General features: G+C 32.4%; 1 protein-coding gene and 1 pseudogene across 1 annotated transcript; one reads left to right on the forward strand and one right to left on the reverse strand.

The window, feature by feature from the left end:
• The first annotated feature begins 2,995 nt into the window (after positions 1-2,995).
• LOC120178980 lies at positions 2,996-3,899 on the forward strand (annotated as a pseudogene).
• Positions 3,900-5,061: 1,162 nt separating this feature from the next.
• Positions 5,062-17,773, reverse strand: LOC120178914 (mediator of RNA polymerase II transcription subunit 23-like). Its single transcript, XM_039184680.1, has 21 exons — positions 17,613-17,773; positions 17,475-17,518; positions 17,294-17,393; positions 15,780-16,760; positions 13,861-14,089; positions 13,368-13,585; positions 12,701-12,908; positions 12,128-12,408; positions 11,894-11,977; positions 11,154-11,248; positions 10,700-10,862; positions 10,374-10,619; positions 9,359-9,529; positions 9,106-9,219; positions 8,898-9,023; positions 8,389-8,537; positions 7,911-8,151; positions 7,048-7,816; positions 6,359-6,540; positions 5,575-5,678; positions 5,062-5,481 (listed from the first exon to the last, which is right to left on the reverse strand). Exons 1-21 carry the CDS (start codon positions 17,715-17,717, stop codon positions 5,277-5,279), a joined length of 4,815 nt encoding a protein of 1,604 aa, XP_039040611.1. The 5' UTR covers positions 17,718-17,773; the 3' UTR covers positions 5,062-5,276.
• Positions 17,774-26,773: the final 9,000 nt, after the last annotated feature.

Genomic DNA, 26,773 nt, shown 5'->3' on the forward strand with positions numbered 1-26,773 from the left:
AATCTGATCGATTCTAGAAGATTTATGAACCGGTTTAACAACCTCACGTGTAGAGGCGACGCGTAAGATTATGAGGAAGATGACTACAGTTGTCTGAATGCACCTTGAATACAAACTTGCCAAAATTCACTCAAATATCATGCCAAACATCAGTGAAATAAATGAAAAATGCTTGTTGAAAGTTGACCCCTGACGGAATGCGGGGGGCAACAACAGCAAGGGTTACAACCACTTGTATTTTGATCAAAATTGTATGGGGAGTACAGTGGTGAGGGAAGTGTAGTCATTGAACCTCGAAATTGGCCTAAATCGAAGAAAATCATGGCGGGGGCTTAGAACTCCGGTAAAGCTTTGGAAGTTTTTCAACGGCAAACGTTGATGATTCACGATAAGCCAACGATAGGGTTTTGATCGGAAGGCGACGGGACCCTTTGGTGGCGACAATGTGCTTCACGACGGTCAGAGATGGATTCGACAGTGAAGGGATGATGGGAAAGACTTAAAGACTTCTGATTTTATGAAAATATGGTTTGAATCGAATGGAAATGATTTGAGGGTATTAAAATCTCAACCAAAAAGTTTAAAAAAATTCCAATTAAATTATAAATAGCCTCTAGTCCAGTGGTTAATGCATAGCACACCATACTTTTGATGTGGGTTCAATCCTAAGTACATCTTCTCCATTTTTTTTCTTGAATGTTAGGGGTTGGGCAAATTCGGGGTTAGGTCCCTAAATTGCCTAAAAGTTTGTAGAATGATCATACATTTTCAAATTTTAGCAAATATCCCCATAAATTAAAATAACTAAATTTAAATTAAAAATAAATAAAAATAGGGGTGTCACATTATCAAGCTGCTTGATTAGTTGGTTCGTGAAAAAAAAAACTAATGTGGTGCAAAAATAAAAAACATTAAGGAATAATCTCTTTACTCTTTTTTATCTCACCGTCATAATTATAATTAAATCCAAGAATATATCTTATTACTACTATTTTCTCATCTCCTTATTATAATAATTAATCTTATTGTCACTATTATTTTTACCTTATCGAGACAATTCAAACTCACCGTGGATCTACACTTGGCTCATATACAATTATAAGAAAAAAATATTTGTTTTGATTTAAACTTTTAATTTTATAGGTTATATAGGGAAAATATTATTATTTTCCTTTAAAATTTTAAAATTATTTAAAATAATATATATTAAAATTATTCATATTTATATTTATTATTAAAGCCAGTGGCTGTTTGAGTTGGTGTCATACGTAAGCTAGACACCTAATTTTAAAATTATTATAATATTTTTATTTGAAAGATAATATTATTATGAGAGTATTTTTTTTATTAATTTGGGATAAGTATAAGGTAATATATTTTTAAATATAACTCTTAACTATTTGACATTGAACGTTTATACTCCTAGCATCCCTGGTGCTCGAACATGAAACCTCAAAAAATAATAATAATTTATTTATCACTGAAATCGCTCAGTTTGTGCATTATAAGATTACTTAATATCATCATAAGAGTACTTTTTTCTATCTCTGTATCTTCTTATTTAATTTTTAAATAAAACAATTAAATATTAATATTTAAAAATCAAATACAAAACTCATAGATTCATATTATTTTTTCATTACTACATTGAATTAATTGATTATACATATAATATTATTATTCATCCACATTGTAAATATAATATATATATATATATATATTTCAATTTTACTCCACCAAACGAGTTGCAACTTGCAACTATTTTTTACTCTTTTTATTATTTAAATAATAATTGTTAATGTAAATATTTTAGATTTTAATCCAATTGTTATAAATAAAATTATGAGATTTCTTTTATAATAAGTTTGTGTTGCAAAGAGAGCCACTACACTAGCAGTGGGTTACTAGTGATGACATAAATAATTGCAGTGTAGAGAGAATTAGATAAGAAATATAAGTAAACCTTAATCCTACACTGTAAACTTTATACAGTAGAAACTCTTTAAATTAATACTTGGTAAATTAATAAACTCTCTAAAATAATAAATTTGTCCGATCCCGACTTGGGCCAATGTAAAAAATTGAAAAACTCGATAAAATAATAAGATAATAATTTTTCGTGAGATTCCTTTATAATTTTCGGTCCCAAAAAAATCATAAATTAATAATTCATAGAAACTGAAAAAATATATTACACTCTATTGAAATATGATTCAATAGTTGTCTGTTTTCCTTTAAAGTTCAAGTCTATTTGGAGCTCATTATTAATTTAACTCATCTCTTGCAACGTAATTCTAAGAGTCATAGACTAATTTGCCTTTTTGTTTGGTATGTACAGTATAATTACTTAAAAACTCTTTAAATTAATAATTATTAATTTATCGATAAATTAATAACTCTCTAAATTAATAAATTTCTCCGGTCCTGAAATTATTAATTTATAGAGTTTTATCTGTATACATATATGTGTTTGTGTATATATAGTTATACACATGAAGTTAGAAGTCATAATGATAAAAAAAATACCCTTAACATTTTACTAAATAGTCACTCTGGTCTTATTATTTTTTTTAGAGCATTTTGGCTCTCATTGTTTCATTTTTGGGACAAAAAGAGTCCTCAATGGTTGAAAATCATTAATCAACAAGCGGTTAACCCTCTAAAATAGGGGCATTTTTCCCTAAAATGAAATGTTGAGGGCCAAAATGCACCTAAAAGAGAACAAGGGCTAAAGTGACTATTTAATCCAACATTAGGAGACTTTTTGCCCTAAAATATAATGTTTGGGGCCAAAGTAACCATATAATCAAACGTTAGGGGCATTTTTGGGTATTACACCATGTTAGAATTAGATGAAAGGTTGCAGTCTATTTATAATGGAACTAGTGGATAATTGTATTTTGTTCACACAGACGGGTAATATTTGGTTATTGAATGAATATGGTGAAATAATTGGTTGGTGTGGTCCTTCTATAGAAGGGCTCTTGTCAAAAAGATGAATAGCCATCCAGATACCGACTTTGATAAAGTTTCTAGAAATGTTTTAGGTAAATCACCTTGCTGTTCTATATGTAGGAGATCACACTTCTATAATAATTGGTTGCTGTTCTTAATACATTCCATTCATTCTTATACATTTATTAGGTCTTGTAGCATATAATCCCTAACACTGAACCTGGGTTCTGTTATTCTAGGTCCGGGTCTTTTTCTCTGTACCTGAGAGTGTAGCTGCAAAAATCGAGCTACCGAGTTCTTTCTATAACCTATCATCTGAAGAGGTGAAGAGAGAAGCTGAGATGAGAAAGAAAAAGATTGCAGAATCCGAGCTTTTAATCCCTAAATCTTACAAGGAAAAGCAGGCGGAGGCTGCTAGGAGAAGGTATAGAAGGAGAATCATCCGCATTCAGTTCCCTGATGGAGTGGTGCTTCAAGGTGAATTTGCTCCTTGGGAGCCAACTAGTGCTCTGTACGAGGTTAGTCCTTTTTGTCTAGTCCTTCATATTACTCCCTATATGTTACTTTAATATAGCAAGAATGTCGTTCGTATTGCTCCGATGGAGTCGTTCATGCTGAATGTCTGTCGCGGTTATGATCTTGTTCATTAGTATTCCATTACTATCCTAGTTAGAATGTGAAATGAGTTGTGCTCTTTATGGTATTCAGTTTGTGAGCTCAGCACTGAAAGAACCCTGCTTGGAGTTCGAGCTGTTAGATCCAATACTGGTTAGACGGCGGGTGATCCCTTCGTGAAAGGCAGGACGCATGAGGAAGAGGATCTGGTTCCCTCGGCGCTTATCAAGTTCAAGCCTGTCGAAACAGATTCCATTGTTTTCACAGGGCTTTGTAATGAGCTCCTGGAAATCAGTGAACCCCTTGTATTCTGTTTCTTGGGAAAATAGAATATTGCTTAAATTATATAAATTGGTTCTAAAGCTGTTATTTCTTCATTTCTATATATATTTTTTCAATAAACCCTTGATTTTTTCCCACTTTGTACATCTGATTCTGTTAAAAAAAATTGTTGATTGCCCTTGTGTTGCAATCATGAATTGCAATTCCCAATATTGTGTTTAACTTTGTGAAGATATAGTTTTGGTTATATCAATAATAGGCTCTGAAAGATTGTATTTGTCAATTGGTGTTCTTATATACTGCTATTTATAATAGGGATAAAAGCTCAATATATCGTATAATTTTGATGTAATGTATCATTTGATACATGAATTTTGATTTGATGTAATTAGATGTATATATAAAAAATTTATGATGATTCAAATGTATATATAAAACCTTAATCTTGATTCAATTATATACATTTAATGAATTATGTATCTTTATTTATTTTTAATAAATATAATTATTATTTACCAAAAAATAAAAATAATTATTTGTATATATAATATTAAACGTTAAACGATATTATTTCAATAATTTATGAAATTTTAATAAAAAAAAATTATATATAAAATATACAAAATTAAAGATTATATATAATACTACATATTTTATCAAAAACTCGTATAATTTTAATATTCATCTCTTTGCTTCATATTTGTATATCAACATTTTACGAGTTATATTTAACAAACAAAGCTAGAAAATAACAGGCAGTTATTTTCAGCTTTCCTAGCCAATTAATTCCTGACCAAAAATAAAATCCATAGCAAATTACTGTTGACTTCTACTTTATTGCTCATTTACCACTCATCCTGCCATTTTTGTTTCTAAACATATTCCTCAAATTTTATACTTTAAATAAATTTCAACTTTTTTTTGAACAGCTATATACCTTTCTTTTCTTTCCTTTAAACAAAGAAAGCCGCTACCAAAGAAAACAATATTAAATTCCAATCTAAATTTGGATATATATATATATATATATAAACCAAGCTACACGATTAAGGGAATCATTATTATTCTCAGAAATCCAAGGGTTCAAGCACCAACGCATAATATTTGAGCGTTCGTTATCAAATGATTGAAAGTCTCTATAACGGATATCTCTAGAACAGATATCACGACTTGTAATCAAGTTTAATAAAAAAAACTAAACTAAAATCAATGTTTAACTCGTTCTTTTCTTCTAAATTAGTATTAAGAATGTTCGCCCATTCGATGGAACAAGAAAATATTTGTATATCCAACCACACGAGGCTCATTTCTAGTTACAAAATCTACATAAACAAATCAAAACCTAACCCACTCTTCAAATTTTACATGCATTTTTATCCATACATTTCAATAAACTCTCTATATCCACTACCTGTGATTGCAACTCAGGTGGATGGATTCTGAACCAACTTCGGATGCGTAGCAGCATATATCGAAGAGTTAATGTCGGGTTTCAAGTGTGATAGAAGATGTTGTACGTCGGAGCGTAGACTTTCAGCAGCTCTCCCACAAATAGCCAACACCTCCGGCCTTGGCTTGCTGCTTGCTTGCACTGGGCCTCCTTGTCCTTCATAGTGGATAATATGGTGACTGCAACATTATACGTTATCAAAGATCAATGTTTTTAACTACTTTTCTTATGGAAAAAACAAATGGCCTGATCGAACCGGGCAAAATACTTACAGGTAGTCGATGAGATCCGATATTTCTGATGCTTCAACTGGGACCGGTGGTTGAATGTTTTTCCCAAATACATCCACCAGTGTATTCAATAGTAATGACAGAATCTGGAATTAAATTAATGAAAATTAAGCATACAACAACTAATCATGCATTGTTAAATTTTTGTAAACCTTGTATCACCCAATGTTTTCACCTTTCCCTTGATTTTTGAGGTAAACATGCTATACAATCTCTAATAGCAATATACCAACCATGTCAACATCCTACTGCATGTTTTCTTTACAACATATACCTATTGCTAAAATCATCTTTGTCACTTTGCTGTAACACCAAAATCAACCTCTTTTCGGTCGATGCCGCAGATCAGAGCACTCCCCTCCCAATTCTATATGCATTTTGTTATCAGATTAATAATATTATCATATCTGTCTACATGCCAAACTCCTAACTGCCACCCAATTAGATTAAATAATTGCCATTTGTACAATTCAGATCAACCCAATAAGGACTAGACATGAAACAGGTAGATGCTATTATATGCTGCAACAGTGTAACCATGTCGATTTACCATCTAAAGAACAAGTTGCTAACTTATGATCTCCGAAGTGAACAACTGAGCATCACACTATATGTGACGTGATGTTACTTTCATATCAAAGAACCAAAAGTTTATTAAATATTGGGGAGTAAAAAACAAAAAGAAACCTCCAGTTAAACAAAAATCTGACTCGCCATCTAGAGCAAAGCATTCTATTAGAATTAAAGAAGTAAATGACTGCTATACCTTGTTGAAAAGATTGTGAGCATTGACAAGTCGTGGTAGTAAAGGGCCCATTATCCGGAATGCTATTCTCAACATGGCAACTGATGTTACCGGCCGGAGATGTTGAATAATGACATGTGTTCCCTCTAGCCATTCTTGGGGGAGATTATTGAAGAAAGAATGAAGCAATGCGACTATATTACCTGGTACAACAATGGAATAATCACATTAGAGTGAAGATCAGTTGAGAATATATCACTGTTTTGGCACTGGCCTAGGCATTATTACAAAATACTGAAAGAAACTTGCCTTAGTAATTCTTTAAAATTTGAAATACTAAATGAACACTATAAAAAATGCATATAAGAACTAACAAAACGGATGCCTAATATTTGACCCCTCACAATAAGCATGAATTAATTTAGCCAGGCAAGGAATCAGTATCATTTTTCCTTTCCTCAGTTAAGTTACTCATGAGAAATTCAAGTTAGTTATGCACCCTAACCTTGAAAACAATTAAATGATAGAAAATCCATAACCTTAGAGGCACTTTTGTGTATTCTGTAATCTTAAAAACAGTTTCATACTTGCATTATAGCGCATCATGAAATCCTTAGGTCAACTATGGAATATAACAAACATGAAATTGAGTTGATGCTAATATTCTCAAGTTGAAAAAACTGGCGAGGTCAATTAAAATGATACAATACCTATGGCCGTAGAGGTATTATCTTGGGAAGCCCATGTCGGATCCAGCAAAGCATAGCAAACAGCAGAGTCTAGTTCGTTCAGTGATCTCTTCCCATCTGTTAGCCACCAACTTTCTTTAATTATTCGTGATGCCTCCATGTAAAGTTGTAAGTGAAACTCAGGAGGGAGTTGGGCCAACAACAAACCACAAGCTTGGATAAATAAGCATGAAAGCTGTTGGCAAGTATAACCACTTCGGGAAACAAAACTAGAGGTGTTGATCCCTGACACTGAAGGAGTTGATCTGCCTGCACTATCTGTACTACCTCCTGAGGGGGATGTTGGTAAAACTGAACCTTGCACGCCACTATTAGAAGCTCCATGCAGTCCATTGCTGGATTGAATCAGTGTTGGTTGTATGTTGACAACAATTTGAACTAGAGATGACACAATCTGAGAAGCAGAAATGGGAAGAGAGAGGATCTCTATAACAGCTGTTTCCAGAACCAGTTGAGTATATGTCCCTGGATCCTGAATTTGATAGAATGCCTTTTGACCCTCGGAAGCATTTGCTGGCCCAGACTGAGGTGTTGCAGGAGTTTTGTTATGAGGACCACGCACTGAATTATTAGAAGCATCTCCCATTGACCCACTTTTTGAGTTACTGTTTAATGGGGGTATCACATTATTCACAAGAGCCAATAAAAGAGTAGCAAAATATTCTAGAGGAGGGCATATTGCAGGATTTGATGAACCAATGTGCTGAGGGAATGACTCGGAAAAAGGAATCTGAAACACATTTGAAGCCAATAAGTTTTGACAAGAGAATTGTTTGAGAAAAACAAGTGTAATTGAGAAGAGATGGGAACAATAAGTGTATTACCTTGCTGAGATCCAGTACATTCAATATTCGAACAATTAACTTTCCAGGTAGATGACCATAGAAATATGCAAGAATATCACGAACAAATGTAAATCTCAAAGGGTGGTAAGCTAAAAATACAGAGTACATTGCCAAAATCCTGTCAGCTGATTCTATGGCATCATTCTCAATAAGTCTGTAAACAATTAAGGGGATGACAGGGAGCAAACGTGCCACAATATCATCAAAGAATGTAGGATACCTGTAAATCTTAGAAAGAGCATTGTCAACAATAATGATAAACATAAATAATTAACAAAGCATAAAACATATAGCAACAACTTTACTAAAAATCTTTCCCAACAAGGCACATAGAATATTCCTCTCTAAAACATACATAATTACATATCAATTTAACCACAAAGCACTACTATCACCGGATAAATTAAATTTCAGCTTTAATTGGACTCATTCAATTGAAAAAAAGGGGGAAACTTGCCTCTCCTTCCATGAGAGATGATTACCAAGGGCCTTTTGCAAGTCATTCCGCTTAAATATTCCAGTGTAAAGCCAATGCTCAGGGGGACCACGATTCATACAGTACAATTTCACCCTTTGTTGAAGCTCTTGCCTTTCAAGTAAGCTTATCTGCAAGTTTTAATTATATTATCTGAGCATCAATGCCATTACAAATCACGATAACAAGTCAACAGTTTACCTTAAAATAGAATTAGTAGGCATTTTATACATTAAACTTCATAAATTCTAGATAAACTCAAGCAAGACAATAGTTACATTTTTCAAAAAAAAAATATATCCAAGATGATATCAAATATACCCTAAACCCTTAACACTAGATCCTAAGGAAATATGAGAAAGAAAACAATAACAATAAATAAAAGAAAATAATGAATGAAATATATATTAAACTATAGTAATTTAGTACATAGAGAAATTAGAAGGATACATTAAGTGAGAATAGTGGCACAATATTTCACAGGAGCATACCACAATACGCAGGGCATGAGGATCATCATCCCGGTCAATGAGTGCCAGAAGTAATATATCCAAAGGAATAAGCTCATGGGTCCAAACAAAAAAGGCCAGGTTTGCACAAGTTTTCAATAAAAGGTCCTGAGAAAGGTAAACCATATGAAATTCTCAACAAAGGAAACAATGTAGTTTAAGGAAACTACAAAGAAGATGGCTACAAAACCTGCAAGGAATGCCCATGTTGAAGCTCCTTATGAATATGATGAAGTAATACGTCCACCATCGTATAAATATTGGCTGTCACCTCTTCAGGTGAAACTTCTCTGAAGACCCGTGCCTGATTAAATTTTAGCCAAAGAATGTTATATAACATTGTAATGCAATATTTAGGAGAAAAAGAAACTGCAGGGTAGCTATCAGAAAAGTAACAACACGATTCTATTCAAGCGGTCTTTCCAGAAAAGTCAAGAACATACCAAGTTCCCACTGTTAAGGTTTTCAGGGTGCCCTTGCATCAGAATCCATGCACCGGCACATAGATATTTACGGTGTTGAAGGAAACTGTGATTGAGATAAGTCATAACATAATTTGGCTCAGCAGATGATGAAAGAAGTTGTGTGCACTGGTTAATCACTGTTGTTTCTGACTGTAAAAAGATAAGGAATAAGTTCCACTATTAGCTGCTGCCAGAAATCTAGGCAGGCAAGAAAACAAGGAGAATAACAAGATGAAAACAATTATTATTAATAATAACATGATTTGAAAATTGAAACAACACAAAATATTTCAAGAGTGATGAATAACTGCATGGAACAAGAAATTTCAGGTTCATATAAATTCATGAGAAACACATTATATATATATATATATATATATATATATATATATATATATATCAACATCCCCTTGTCTTATATTATCCATTCACTCTCAAGGTATGTGATAGAAGCAGAATTTCGAAAGAAAATGATGAACAGAACAATAATTTTTAGTAGATGTAGCCTAGAAAATCCTAGGATATTTATAAGATACAGCCTAGACTATTAGTTAGCTAAAATCCCATAAAATAGGGGATAATGGAAACATGGCAGAACTGAAGTTATGGAGGCATGGAGGACAATTCAGCGAAGACTTCTAACTTCTCTTTAGTATCATGTAGATCATGGAAATTGTGTAGGCCAAGTAGTTGACACTTTGCTGGGTAGTGGAACCGTATCAGTATGACTGAAAATAAGCACTCAACAATGGAGTTGAATAAATGTAGCTCTAAAAATATTTTCTCATCATGTTAGATTTCTCTTTTTATCTAACAAGCCCTTTCATGAACATTCTAGACATCTGAAGCTTGAGGCATTAACTGTTTCTTCCTTTTCTTCTTACACTTATCCTGCATGTGTGCTAAGCAAGTGCCACGTAATAATATTGGCATCACTTAATCTCATAAAACATATCAAACAAAATGGGAAAAAAATGAGAAACATCAATTGAACCTGTTGCCAATCTTGAATTGCCATTCCTCTTTTGTCTGTCCGCGACATTAAAATATCACGAAGAAGTGAGGGAAAATATCGTAGTGTTTTCTCTGACCACGTATGTTGGCTAGTTGCCAATACTTGTTCCAACATAGTTTGAAGGTAAAGTTGGTGATCAGCTTCTGCAATTCCACGGGTCTTAATAGTGATGGCAAGAGTGATAATGGTTATCCGATTTAAAGTTTCTGTGAATTCAGTGGGCCCCTGAAAAAATCAGTCTCAAACTTTACCAATTAAACAAGGGGAGAGAACAGAAGTTTTTGGTTGGAAATATCAGTGTTTACCTTCCCTTCCCTTTTCACCGAGAAAAAGTCTCTCAATGACAAAATCAGATTTATGCACAAGTTCTCAGCTAATCTAAATACACGATGATCTCTCCGTTTTCCTTTTAATGCAGAAATTATTTTTGTAACATCATACATCAGAGGCTTGCATTTTCCTTGGTACCTATAAAGATTGATGGAAAATCTCATATACGGTATCATCAAATTGCAAATAAGAAAAAATCCCTAGGTTTTGAAGCTGGCAGAGTCCTAAGAGTAAGAGACTAATCTTGAGCATTTATAACTTATTTAGTGCCAGAAGTATAAGAGTAAGATGAAAGCAAACAATGATGTAGAACACAGAAACCCTTGGGAATCAGAAAGCTCAATCTGAAAATGCAAGGTTCATTCTAAACATTATCACCAGTGGAGGGGAGAGGGATATCTTTGCTGTGTGAACCGGGCAGAAGATCACCTGTAGAGTGGAAGCAGGCGATAGTTCACAATTTCAAGAACCAAAAGTGTCACCGCAGGCTTGCTCAATAAAGAAGCATTCCTCTGTGCCAAATGCTGCAAAGATAACAGCTTTTTAGAAATCATATTATTATATTAGAAAGCGACAATATTTTCAAAACCGTTAAGACGAGAATAAGGTATATAGACTTTATCTTTGGTCTAAACTGGAAAAATTCAGCAGTCAACAACTATGCATTTTCCAATATATGGAGTAATATCATAAATCACCATGGGGCACTCTATAAGTTGCCAATGTATATAGTTTAATGGGTTCTGAAAGAAAATTCCAAAATAGGTGCAATTTTTCTAAATAAAATGATTTAATAAAGGTGAATTGTTTCAATCGGCCGGTTAGTTGGTTCACATGAAAGGCGGTCAATGATCTGGGAACAGATGTCAAGGAAATCTGAAAAGCACAAATTATATTGAAAAATGGAATCATTCTAAACTCAAATTTTGTTTTTCTAAATTAGTATGATGGCCAATTTACTTTCAGCAGCAATGAGAATGAGGTTAAAGAAAATATATTAAAAGTGGCAATAACCTATTAAGGCTTCCATTAAAAATGATAAGAAAAAAAATTTCCAATAGACAACAAATTATGCCACAGATCTAAATGAGAAGAGCAAGACACTATTCCTCTACTAAGAAATCTTCTAAAAGAAAACAAATAATAACTGCAGAAGGAAAGCAAATTACACTGAAGTGTGAACGGAATAATGAATGAGGTGCAATGAGCAACAATCTGGTGTATGTTTCAACCATTGCTATACTAGGAACAACCTGCATCAAAAGAATCAAATACCAAGCAATTAGAAACAGTTAGAAAATCAATGGCGATCCAACTGTACAATACCTAATAAAAATCATTAACCCTAAAACAAAAAGAGGTCAACTTTGAATTAGATTACATGATTCTATTTAGGATCATACCTGCCCAGCAAATAAAGATTCTTCCATTTGCAAGACCAACTTCAAATAAAGATTCATTGAAAAGCCAGATAACAGTGATATTGGCAACGGACTAACTTCCCGCATCACCATGAATCTCTCATTGGGCTGTACATTTGCTCCAGGTAACAACTCTGTAACTCCACCAGAAGATAACCAATTCATGACCGTTTCACAAGCAGGCTGTGCCATGGTGTAGGAGACAACCCAAAACATCCCAATTGATTTATCATCCATATTCATATAATCCATCATGTGTTCCCCTAAATAAAACATAACATTTTAAAACTGTAAAACATGAGCTATATATTAAGGTTCATTCAGACATTATGATGCAGGCTTTGATGACTTCTATGAGCAGTAGGAAGATCAGACTTGAGAATGGAATGTGATCATGTTAATGATAAATGGATTGTAGGTTGGAAATGAACAAGAAACACAAAGCAATAAACTGTGCATATAGGACAAAATTGTATTTAGCTTCACCATGAAACGTGCAATAATGGCTGCATATTAAATTTACTCAACCTACAATAGCAATTGCATGGTATGTACCTTTGCTCACTTGTTTCCACCACTCATCTATTTGCTTCCCTTTCTGCAACTGTTCATTATTCAAATATTCTCTAGTTGATGTATTCAATGACCAAATCCGTAAGTTTTGACAACTGCTAATGAAATCAAGCAGGATGCTTTGGGGATTATTAGGATCAGAGCTCCTATCTTCTCTGTGAAATGATAGAATCTTCCTTGTTGTCTCCACCTACCAGCAGAATTGCAAAGCCTAAGTTGAAGCGATTCATCTAATTTACTCAATCACCACCAAGTAGATATGGCAGTATTAGACACAATATGTTCACGCGACGGGAAAACGATTGGAAAAAATAACTAAAATTTGAGACGATGCCCAAAAAAACACAGACAAAACATGAATATGTGAATGTCTCCGGATCTATATAATATAAATTTATAAGGTATCAAATTTTATATGAATATAATATACCTTGAACATGATGATAGCAGCACAAAATAAACAATGCAACATGAATTACCATATCTACTACCAAGTAATCATTGCAGAAAATTAGAAGTCGGATGAAAGATACTAATAATCATGAGACTATGACCGAGTGTCCTAATATATGAAGAAGACCAAAAATTTCATTGAGACAAACCAAACTGAATAGAAGAAAGACAAAGAAATTTTCCATTTAAAAACAACCTTTCTGGAATCAGTATTCAAAGCAGTCATGACATGTTCAACTCGAATAATTTGTGCAAGAAGCCAGGTAACATGATTTGTATTAAGTATGTGGTGATCACTTGCTGTAAGGCGTGAGCCCAACTTATCAATAAAATCAACAAAATCTATGCATCCACTTTTCATGAAAAAGAAGAATATATCTGAGAAGACAAGCCACTCCTGCCAGCAATTTATCTCTGCAATGTATAAAAAAACAGAAGTTAAAAATCAGCAATATTGAAAATTTCAACTCCTCCATATTCCCATTGCTATTTTGGAAACTGTCACAGTTAAAAGGATAAATTTTGAAAAACAACCAGCATTAAAAAGATGCATTATACCTCATGCAAGAGTTATAAAATAACAATAATTGACTAGGAATTACAAATGGACAGATAACGACTACAGACTTTTTTTAATTAGAGAAAAATCAAATGAACAAAAAGTAAATCATTAGAGAAGAATTTATTGCCTGCATTTGTCAACTTCAAAAGCTCAACAATTCTATCAATTGTTGCCTCGCAGATCATATCGCAGGTAAAAACAGCACCAGGAGTTGGCACTGAACCTCGATAAAAAGGTGCCACGACAAGAACACGTTTCCACCAATCAGGAGAAGGAGTAGAGCGTATAGCATGCCTTATACAACGTAAGGCTCTCTCCCAGTCCAAACTACCTCTCTGTATAGAAGCTGCAAGATCCTACACAAATATAAGCAACTATTAAAAGAAACCAACTTGACAACACTTGGTCCATGGAACCCAATATGTATGTGTGAGAATGTATCATTCTTTTTCTCTCTAACCCTCTCTGATTTTCACACAACAGATTTACAAGTCATAAATAAAGAAAAATAGTAAAAGATTATATATAGATATATAGGTACACGTACACATAACATAACTACATTTTTTTATAAGAATTGGAGGTCTCGTTAAAAACCCCCTTCATAATTACTAGAACACCGGAAGGTATTCCAATAAAAAGCGGAAGGGAGAAAAGAGTGCCTCATATTTTATTAAAATATAAAGGAAGATTACAAAATTTTATTATAAACAAATTACATATCGAAAACAGACAACTTAATCCCTAACACAAAGAAATCACCCAAATCATAACAAAGCTTTCTCCTAACCAATTCCTGTCTTAGCTAGTGCATCTGCTTCCATATTAGATGATCTAGGAATCCAACGAAGAATACCCTCTATGCTGCTGATTCTATCCTTTAACTCCTTACAAATTGAAGCATAAATAACATAACTGAATTTAACTGATAAATATATTCTATGATTGCCACAAAACTGTTATAAGCATACATGCAAGAAAAAATGTTTTTTTTAACTGGAAGCGGAATATATCAACCAGAAGCAAACTAAAAAGTTCAGGAAACACTGAGAGAATGACAGCTTCTCACCATTTTGTGGTAGAGATTTAGCACGAATCAAACTCAACACTGAAATAGCACACTTTAACATTTACTCTTGAGCTATATAAAATCTCACTAGTTTATATCAAAGAACGATTCATAGAAGGGGACAAAGGATATACAGGCATTAGGCAAGAAGACACCAAGAAAAACCAATTAGAATGTTTCAAATCAATTGATTTCAAGAAGGATTTAACAAAAAATTACATCAGAATAAAACAACTCCAAAGGATCACAACTGGCATTTCTTAAAGCAACATAGAGGTTTTCTGAACTCTGATCACAAATTATAAGAAACATAGATTTGCCAAGGGATTGTATTCTCTCCTCCCCTTCCCATCAATTCTATACTCCACTAAGATAATATATCAGAAAGGTTGGCTCTTGGATGTTCCAAAGTTTGCCTAAAAGGAGTAAGGCATATGAAGTAATTGTCTCTTTTGCGCTGATTCTACTACCCATTGACCAAGAGAGCAGATGCAGCAGCTTCACAGCCAGCTCCTTTCTTTTGTACTACAAGTCTAGCACTTTCCTTGGGTGTGTCAGTCTGTCAGAATAGGCAGGTAAAAGCTCAACGGCTCCTATCTCAATAGGTAGCTAGAAGAATTGCAATCAAAAGAGTAGATAACAAAGAACCTCTAACATGTAACATTGAATCACACTATTACTTAAACAGTTGTATTATAGACTAATATCTTTTTAACAAAGCTGTCAAAAGCCATGTTACTCAAACATAGGGATGAATGTCATGTATCTATCTGTATATTCATTTTTCCCCCCTAAGTTTTGTCAACAAATGTTGAGGATCATATCCCCACCCCTCTGTTTTTCGGACATGTACTTCAAGGAAAATTAACAGTCAGAGTAGCATGGATCAAAAGAAACTACAAGAAACTTGGCATCATTTCAGTTTCATGAAAGTAGATGTATTTAGATATATATAATAAGTTTGTAATAGTCATCACCTCTCCATGAAGCGGTTCTCCAAGCACACTTGGATAGGTAATTGGTGAATACCGTAAGTTTGCCACACCTTCAACAGCAATGTTAGGAATTGTCTGTGGCAATATCCGATGAGTTCCAAATGTTGGGCAGTGAAGATGCTGGTCTAACATTTGCATATGCATAGCCATCATATCTCTCCTCCTATGTATTTCCAAGATAAGTGTAAACAAGGCTTCATCATCAGGAATGTTTTCTATAAACTGCAATCCACTTCTAAGTAATTCATAGAAAGGCACTCTGCATTTATCTTCCTCAACCAGCAACCAAATTACATCCAAACAACTGTGCAGCCATTCAATTAGAGCCTTGTTCAGTCTCCAGGACTTCCCATCACATTCCTCATTCCCCTGTTGCCTTTGATCCCAATTAACCAGCCAATTCAGCATATGGTAGAAAATTTCAGCTTGAGTCACTGGTTTCAAATTACACTCTAGCCCAGTTAAAATGATCTTGCAGCATAACTGACGTAAATTGCTTATAGCGTTATGTCTTATAGATGGATCTATCCTAGTTGTAGATGGTTGACCATTGCAGGCTATATCAGATAATTTTACAGGGGATAAAGTGGCAACCGAAGATGATTCAATTGTAGATTGTGCTGGAGACCCAATAACATGAACTGGATTTAACGTAGATGCAGGATTCGAAGACTGAAAATTAGAAGTGTTAGCAGTTACACTAGTAGATGGCATCATTCCAGACTGTGATAAACTTGTTGATGAAACTGAAGGCACTCCCTGACTCCCTTGACTCACTGGCACTTCTGCAGAGGCAACTGAAGAGAGAAGGGATGGCAAAAGGGTATCCCAATTAATGTATCCTATACTGCACAAGCTACGTAAAGCAAAAAGAAGAAATTCAGCCCGTGGTGCATGACTACAACACTGAATAACCAAAGATATTAGAACAGATTCTGTCACAGACTGCAACTGATCTTGGTCCTGACAAGAACGGTATAGAATCAAAACAAAAAAATAGTTTAGAAACAGCATCTCAAAACTGATTATGAAATATTAATTGAGTTGCCATTTGATTGTTACTATTACTACTTGCTTGCTGCTTCTACATTTTGGATAGAAAAGTAGGAGAGTAGATTAAAAATGCAAATTCTTTTCTATAAAACAATTTGCAATTTTACTTTAATATAGGGAAGGATTTTACAAACATGTTCCAGAGGAAGAGGAAACTCTTTAAGATTATTATATGTTGTAATTTTTACTAAAATCAATGAAAAAGGTTGTTACCTCGTTGAGAAAATTTCCTCCTCAAGTGTGTATAATTAGTTGTAGGGAGCTTGTTAATGTAATAATAAATCAAGTTGGCCTCACAATTTTTTCTTTGGTTAAAATTATCATCTTATGGTCTGCTTTTTCTCTACAGCAAGTAGAAAATGTAACAACTAGGCAGTTTAAAAATAAACATCAAACAAGAAAGAAAAAGGTAACATCGATGCTTTAAAAATGGGAAAACTTACACCAAACTGAGTCTGAAGTTGCTCAAAATCTATGAGGAACTGCTCATTTCGCGGAGGAAGCTCCCTATTAAGAGCGAGCACACGCTTATGGGTTTTGTTCCTGAAAATTTTTTAAGTTAATTTTTTTTTCTTTAGAATAATCAATTAAACCTCAATCAAGATTCAAAAAGAAGTGACTTACGGTGGTTCTCGAACAGAATCGTCAGCTTTTTGGCGGCTACTTCTCTGCAAAGAAAATTGAAAAGAATAAACATGTTCCGGAGAAGAAAATTATTGAAAGAAAATGAAGAAAAAAGAAGGAAGCGAAAGAAATTACTACTCCTAAGTAAAGATTGAAGAGATCGGAAATGGCAGCTCGCGCGGGGTGGAATTGATAGGCACGGGAATTTGCAGCTGCTGCCACTGATCTCTGCTTCTGATCCATGTTTTCTTTTTCCTATCTTCGCTAGGTTTCTGAAATTTTGGAATTGGTAATACTGATTTTATCGACTTTGCCAGCACAACTGATTCCACTCATAGAAGACGAGCCAAGGAAGTCGAGGCAGATTCGTCAAACCATTACACTAGTCCGTTCGGGTAATGAACCGGGTATTCGGATCGGGTACAACTCCCTTTCGGCTTGAAAATAGTTTCCTCGAATAATGGATTTACTTCTTATTTTTTTTAATTTCTATGTTTTTTATCAAAATATATTTTTATTTTATATTTTATATTTTATATTTTAAGATTAAATTTTTTGAGTTAAACAAATACATCGTAATTAATCGACCATACACCTCCCAACGAACTCAAGGCGCTGCTGATGGCAGAAGGGCATAACCCGAGTTATTAAATTAGGCAGTTTTATCTCTTTGTTATCCCAAAAAAAAAATACATCGTAATTAATTTGATTTATCTTTTAGTTATATAATTTTATTTACATTTGATTAAATAATATTTTTATATTTGAATATAATTCAAATTACACGCAATAATACTTTTATATAAAGTACGAAATCTATTTAAATGAGTATTTATTTAGATGTGAAAAATGGGTCATTCGGATCAGATTTGTGTCGGGTCATTTTCGCTCGATATTATATTTGGTTTAATTTTATTTGGTTAGAATCGGATTTGATTCGGAATGGTAAATCGTATCAGGTCGGGTCAATTTTTGGGTGGGTCGATTTTTTGGTCAGGTGATTATCGAATCGATTGTTTTTTGGTTAAGATCAATATCAGATCAATTGATTTTTGAGTCGGGTCAATATCGGATCGGGTTGGCTAAATATTAGATCGATTGATTTTTTGATTGAGTCAATATCAGATCGGTTGATTTTCGATTTTGGTCAACTTACGATTAGGTCAATTTTGATTGTGTTGGTTATGAGTCTAATCAAGTATATATAAAATCATTAATATATTCTTATAAAAAAAATATGTCTTATTATTTGTTAATATTATCATTTAGACTTAATTAAAAATTTTAACCGTCCAATATTTTAAATTAAACCATCATTTAGAGATAATAATTTGACACAAATATGATCATATAACGCATGTTACAACTTTTACCGAAATTTTATATTAATCTTGTACGATAAGTTTATAATGAGAATTATTTTATAAAGAAAAAATATTTTTATTAAAAAATTTATTTTCAATCAAATATTTTTATTAAAAAATATTTTTTATTAAATTTTATTAAATTTAAGAAAAAAAACATACATAATTTTATTTGTTACTTTTTAGTTGTAACATAAGTAAACTTTCTATTATTTTCATTATAAATCTAATATTAATATATTATTTCCTTTGTTTTAGTTGTTTCCTATTTATTTTCATAATAAATCTAATATTTTTATTATAAGTAACATAAGTAAATTTTACTTGTTACTGTTTTCATTCTCACTGTTATAGTGCTATTCCTCCTATTATTGTTATTCTTTTTATGTAATATAAGCAAACTTTTTATTATTTCTACTATAAATCTAATATATTTTTTAATTTTATAACTTTATTTAAATTAATTTATTATTTAAAATAATTTTCATCATTTTAATTAAACTATTATCAAAAGTTGATATTGATATTCATTAAACTATTACCAAAATTTGATAGTTAACTAGGAGTATAATTCAAAAAGAGAATAAAACAGGCATTATTTAAGTATTCATCATGTTGTTAATATAATATAATATATATATATATATAATAGCAATAAATCCTTTATTCACTTTTACTCATTTATCAAGTTAAAAAATCGGGTCAATGTTCGGTTCAGATCGAATTTGGATAAATTAAAATTGGGTTATTTTCGGTTTGGGTGATTTCTGTTCGAGTTATTTTCGGTTCGAATTAATTTCGATTTGGGTTACTTTCGGATTTGGTTAAATTTGGTTCAAATTGCTTTTGGTTCAAATTGCTTTCGGTTCGGGTTTCTTTCAGTTCAGTCGGTTCGGGTTATTTTCGGTTTGGGTTGTTTTTTGTTCGGGTTATTTTCGGTTCGAATCAAATTGGATATGAGTCCATATTTAGTCAACTAATTTTAAGATCGGGTATGGTTCGGGTTTCGGATCAAATTTGATCATCATGTTCGGGTTAATTTCTGGTATAAGTTTAGATAATCGGGTTTGAGCCAGGTTTGTCAGGTCTAGTATCTATCAAGGATAGATTAAGAGATAGTGTGAACAGTCATACTCTTAAAAAATTCAAATTCTCATATAATTTAAATATTTTTTATATTTTATATCGATAATCTAACTTTACACTCTCAAGAATTTTATTATTTCACATATTTAATTTTTTTATATAAAAGATTTACACTCCATATATAAAAAAATGTGTTTATCTCTACCTATTATAATTTTATAATTAAGATATAAGTATGATAACTTATAATTAAATGATCTTAAATATCTTAACTTTAAGCATTATTGCAAGCATTGATGAAGTGGATACCCGATGAATGAAAGGTCAAAATATAGAATCAACTAAATTCAAAGCGGACAAAGAGATTGGGTCAAATATTACATATATGCTATATGCTTTCATTACGATTTAACCTCCCCGTATTGTTCGTCATTGATTTATTTTTCTTGGGTAAATATAAAATCAACTAAATTCAGAGGCAGGCAAAGAGATTGGGTCAAAATACTCTTTCTTTTTTCTAAGAAAAATGGATCAAAATATTCGTTTTTGTGTTTAATGCATCTTGATATGATTGTAGTGATTCTTTTATCAAGAATTATACGTATCACCATCTTATTGAAAATGCTCGTGTAAATGAAATAAAAAAGTGGTCGAACATTAGAATGGAAATGTAATAATAGCCCACAAACCTAAAAACAATTACAAATTCTCCTACTTGGTTTATATTGTCCATAAATACTTAAAGTTGAAACATAATACACAAATTATGACAATATTCTTCTTTTGGAATTTGAATAGAGCTTCTATATATCTCAACATATCATGTTTCAACGTTTAAACATAAATTTTTTTTATGAATAAAAGTATTGTTTACTCCAACTCCAAACTTTAATGAAATTTTTAGGCTTAAGGGTCACTTTTGCCCATGTAATATATCAAATTTATATTTTTGTTCCTATCATATTTTCGCATTAATTTAGCCCTCAAAGTTATTTAATTGCATCATGTTATACCTTTCCCCTAACTAAAACCCTTAATTATAAATCCTAAGTTAGTGCTTAAGGTTTAGAGGTAATGGGGTAAGGTTTAAGGTTTTAAGTTAGGGGTAAGGTATAGAATGATGCAATTGAGTAACTTCGGGGGCTAAATTATTCAGACCCGACATTAAACATAAATATATAATATGATGTTAATTTATATGAATAAACATAATTAAATCAGAATAACCAATCACCCCTATATTATACGATTGTTAGTATACAATCATATCCCTTTAAGATATCTCAAAACATAAATTATTCATATTTTATGTGATTGTTATACTTTAAAGTTTTTTTTTTGATCTAAAAATTAAAAATATATCAATAACTATCGATAACGTTGTCAAAATTAATATCAGTTATTAACAACTTTATCTTATATTATAAAAAGGGTAAACTACACATATGACCACTTTCGTTTGAGTTTTATAAATATATAGTCAATGAATTCAAAAAAAATATAATAAATTGTAACTTTCCTTTCGTTTTAATTAAGATGCGGTCATTGAGACGTTAACTTATGTTAGTTTGATGATGTAGCACGTTAGTAAAAGGGTTTAATTTTTACTTTAACCCTTGGAATTTAAATAAAATACTAATTAGGGAATTTTTTTATAAATTCAAAGTAGTTTTGTAACACCCTAATTCGATACTATACAAAGTCAGCCAATTAGAATACCACATGGGACCATAAAGTCGAAAAAAATGTGCTATTTATAGATGATCGTTTTTGTTCGAAGGCTTCGTATCTAGTACACGAGAAAAATTTGGACCATTGGGAGCCCAAATCAGCACAAAACAGTAGTGTTAATTCCAGCCTCCAGTCAACGTGAAGTCCTGCAAAACAAGAACGGTTAGAAAGCAGAAAAGAGGGGACAAGTAGTGTTTGATCGTGGGAGGGATATGGAGCACTCAGGAAACTGTAAGAATCGGTTTTAATTGAGGGAACACACACAACATACGAAAAAAGGGAATCAACCGAGGGAACGAGAAGAACCATAGACCACAGACAGAAACGAAAAAAGAACTAGAGAGATATCAGTAATTCATCACCATTACGAGAAAGACGAGAGACCATTTTATTTGTTTTTTTACACAATAGAGAAGGAACTTAAAAAACAGTGTGTGAGATATTTCTTTGCCACATATTCAAAGATCAATCGGTGTAACAAAGGATTCAGCTTTCTCTTCCGAAAAGCAATATAAGCAATACAAGCAGATTATCTTCTTTATACTTTAGAAATACTAAGTGTGCATGCTTATCGCTTTTTATTCGAATCAAGTAGAAATATTAAGTTAGTCTCGATTTACCTGTTATGCTTGGGGTCTAGATTGGAATTTGTTTCAGGCGTGGCTCGTCTGGTCGTAGTTTCATGGCACAGTAGCGTCGATCAAGAGCGTAAGTGTGGGCTTGAGAGATTAAAAATCAGAATACTAAAAAATAATTTTAAACTTTCAAAGATTTTTCAAAGTTATTAGCAAACTGTGGATTTTCTTTTGGAGTACAAAATAAAAGGAAGAGTTGAGTGTTTTACCTGACAGTCGGTCCCTTTGTAGGTGTAGAATGGTCCACCGGTGGCCCTTTGGTCGTGCATGTAGGGGTTAGGTGGTCGTGGTAAGGGTTCGGTTTAGGTTCAGAAGTCTCGTTTGTTGGGGTCTAAGGTGAAAGGAGTGGAGGTGTTTTTTTGGTTATGGGTCTCAGCTGTGTGGGTTTAGAAAGAAGACGATGAGAGTGGAGAGGGGCTTGAGCAGTTGTGTTCTTTAGTTTTAGCAAATTACTTAGGTTTTTTTCCTTAAGTTATATAGTAAAGTTTTTTGGTTAAATTAGGATTTAGTCACTGTAATAGTTTGGGTTAATTAACTTTTAGCCACTGAGACTTTAGGGTAAATTTGGTCTTTAGTCCTTATAGTTTAACGTTTTTTGCACCTTTGTCACTTTCAGTATTGTTTTCAAATTTAGCCTTTTGTTTGTCCTAATTTTGTTATTTTTGAGATTTAGGTTTTAATTTTTTTTTTGAGTTATTTAGGTTTAAGTCCCTTATTTTTATGCGTGTTCTTTATTTAAGTCCTTGGTTTAATTTTCGATTTGTATGTTTAATTTTATGTTCATTTAAATTTAGTCACTATTTTAATATGTATATACATACTTTTTAAAATATATAGTTTAGCATGTCATGTTTTTTTAATATTTAAGTCAAGTGTGTACATTATATGTTAATATTCATGGTTTATAATTTTTAATTAAAAAATGTATGTATATGATTTTTGTATTAGAATGGCACATTGCATGATATTTTTAATTCTAATATTTATTTAATTAATTTTTGCATGACATCCTTTTTGTATAATTTTGTATGTTATCCTCATGTGCATAACTTGGCCTAAATACATAATCGGACTAAGGGTAATACCCTTTTAATTTAAAATTGTCTTGAGTGGCATGTCTTAACTCATTAGAGGGTCATTTTGACGATTTTAAATTAAAGGTGTATCTCGGAAGTTAAACCTAAAAAATTGATTCGTCACCTTAAAATTTAGGAATGAAAGAAAAGAAAATGTTTGGTTATTTAAATTTTTCGAGAAAAGATTGTTACAACTCATCTAAGATCTGGTCTCGATATTTTTAAATAATCGAACATTCTTTATCTTTCTAAAATGACTCGGTAATTTTAATTTAATTTATTTTGGTGATTTTGAATATTATTAAATTAACGTCTTTGTTCTATGAGATCAAAAATCAAATTAAGTTTGAATTTGTAAATTTCATTGCAAAGACATTAATTAATCGACTAGGTACCGATTTAGGGCGTTGTGGGGGTGCTAATACTTCCCCACACATAATCGACTCCCGAACTCATTTTTCTGGTAACACAGACTAAATTTGTTGTTTTAATTAAAATTATTATTTTATTTAAAATAGCAATACATTTTTTGGGTGACCAATCATACCCTAATCCAGGATTGATGGCGACTCTTCGAACCATATGTTTTATTTTTAAAAGGAATTCCAAATTTTTCGAAACAAGAGGTTTTTAATCATTTACTTTTTAATTAAAAATCAATCATAAATATATAATTAAAAATGGTGTTGGTTTTTAAAATCTCACTTTTAAGAAAAAAAATCGTTTCAACACTATTGTCTCTGGTTGAATATTAAGTTTTAATTAGTACTATGTACTACAATAAATTTTATTTTTTAGGGGTTTATATTATAGTCATATTGTACATAGACATCATTTAATTAATCAATATAATGTATATATTTTTTCATGAAGAATAATATAAGTTTGATGAATAAGAAAAAATCTCTTTAGATTAATAAATTATTAATTTATCAATAAATTAATACCTCTTTAAACTAATAAAATTATGGGTAAAGTATAGTAATGGTCATTGAACTTTTCTAAAGCTATCATTTAGGTCCCTCAACTTTTAAAACTTGCAATACAGTCCTCCAACATTTAGTCCGTTTACAATATGGTCACCGACGTAACCGACCGTTTGACGCCGTTACACTGCCGTTAGTATGTTTGCAATATGATCACTGAACTTTTCAGAAGCTTGCATTTAGATTCCCCAACTTTTAAAACTTGCAACACATTCATCAATTTTATTATAAACCCCAAATTCATTTTCGATCTCAATTTTTCTTTTTCACTTCTCTCTTCTTATTTCCAGCGTAACTTTTCAGTCGGGGATGCATGGGAAATTCTAATCTAACTTTGAATTATGTGGAGGTGTTAACTTGAATAAGGGTCCATTGAGAGAAGACTCGACCAAGGGACTATCGGGACCATCAACGATTCAAGGTGTAATGTTAGATACAGGTCATCTCAGGTGAAACATAGATGTTCGATGAAATGCTTGTGAGAAAAAAATGGGTTAGAAATACAGAGTTGACAAATACTACTAAGATGAACTAAATATCATTGTTGAAAGTCACCAACAAAGCTGAAATTATTTTATATAAATGGCATATAATAATTTCTTCGTTTAATCCTTGTGGTTAAAGATTTTCCAATAGATGATCAAATATAATGAAATCCCAAATAGTGCATTCACCTCTTAGTCTCTTTCGTAACTCGAAAGGCATCATGACAGGGTCAAGTAGCTGCTCCAAATATAATACCCTGTCATGATGCCTTTCGAGTTGCGTGTATGCATAATTGTCTTCTAAAGCTATAATTTGATACAATTCAACTGTAAAATTTCCAAAACATGTAAAAAATCCAATTCGTTCACGATATATCAGTCCCATAATCAACATGAACTTATTAAAAAGAATACGAGCTCACAGGATGCCGAAAACCATAGGTCAAATCAATACAATTCCCAGTAAACTAGTACCAGCAGTCTCTTGGATTGAGCATGGCGATTTCACTATGTCGATACTCATAACTAATTCCCTGATTTAAAGAAAAACCAACAAGAAGATAAAAAAATTTTAGCCTAGGATCCTCTTTCACTTCTATTCTGATGGATTGAATATCTTTCATAAGGAGTACTAAAAATTTTGATTAAGAAGAAAGAAAGAAAATTAGGTGGTTTTGGTTCAAAACTAACACTGAATATCCAGATCATTGACATGCAGTTTCAGAAACATAAAAATTTCAACAAAAAAACACAATACGAGCTTAAAATGGGAAAGTGTGAAAGATGAAAACCTTACTTCTAGATAGCCCAAAAGAGAAAATAAATACCTTCTTGCAAGTGAGAGGAGAGACTAAGAAATAAATGCAATCGGTGTCGTGTTCCAGCAATTCTTCTTCCATTTTTTCTTTGGAAATAAAAAGATGAAAGACAGAGCACTGCTTGAGTTTACAATTTTATATGGCGAAAAATTGAAGAACAAAAATCAAACGAGAGTGCATGTGAGCGAAAGAGATTGAGAGGTGAATGCGCTGTTTGGGATTTCATTATATTTGATCATCTATTGGAAAATCTTTAACCACAAGGATTAATTGAAGAAATTATTATATGCCATTTATACAAAATAATTCCAGCTTTGTTGGTGACTTTCAACAATAATACTTAGTTCATCTTAGTAGTATTTGTCAACTCTGCATTTCTAACCCTATTTTTTTCTCACAAGCATTTCATCGAACATCTATGATTCACCTGAGATGACATGTATGTAACATTACATCTTCAATCGTTGATAGTCCCGATAGTCCCTTGTTCGAGTCTTCTCTCAATGGACCCTCATTCAAGTCAACACATCCACATAATTCTAAGATATATTAGAATTACCCATGCATCCCCGACTGAAAAATTACGCTGGAAATGAGAAGAGAGAAGCAAAAAAGGAAATTCGAGATCAAAAAGAAATTTGGGGTTTAGAATGAAATTGAGGAATGTGATGCAAGTTTTAAAAGTCGGGGGACCTAAATGCAACCGTCTGAAAAGTTCAATGACCATATTGAAAACGTAATAACGACATTGTAACAACGTCAAATGACTGGTTACATCAGAGACCATATTGCAAACGGACTAAATGTTGGAGGTCTGTTCATCAGGAAAATAAATTACGTTGACTAACCAGTTTTCCTCCAACCAAACATTAAAAAATATTTTCTAGAAAATAAATTACGTAAAACAAACATAAAAAAATATTTTTCGAAAAATGAATTACATGAAACAAACACGAGATTTCGGAAAAAACCAATTCCATAATTCATGGCAAACAAACATATCCTAAATCCCACCTCTCGTTACAGTAAGAGTTCACCACTTCGTATTATTTATACTTCAAAAGGAGCTCCCTTTCCCGTTTCCTTTTTTCCCTTTGGGGTGTCTCCTATGTCTGTGG

This window comes from Hibiscus syriacus, unplaced genomic scaffold, assembly GCF_006381635.1.
Source record: "Hibiscus syriacus cultivar Baekdansim isolate YM2019G1 unplaced genomic scaffold, ASM638163v2 tig00112383_pilon, whole genome shotgun sequence".
NCBI classification, from domain to species: domain Eukaryota; kingdom Viridiplantae; phylum Streptophyta; class Magnoliopsida; order Malvales; family Malvaceae; genus Hibiscus; species Hibiscus syriacus.

Bases quoted from the DNA above. Each gene is read 5' to 3' on its own strand.
- LOC120178914 (XM_039184680.1), bottom strand. From the start codon at position 17,717: ATGGATCAGAAGCAGAGATCAGTGGCAGCAGCTGCAAATTCCCGTGCC. The intron at 14,090-15,779 runs GTGATGACTATT...ATATTTGTGTAG, and splicing joins GAGAACCGCTTCATGGAGAG to GATCTTGCAGCTTCTATACA. The intron at 5,679-6,358 runs GTATAGCAGTCA...ATTTAATTCCAG, and splicing joins CTCACAATCTTTTCAACAAG to ATTCTGTCATTACTATTGAA.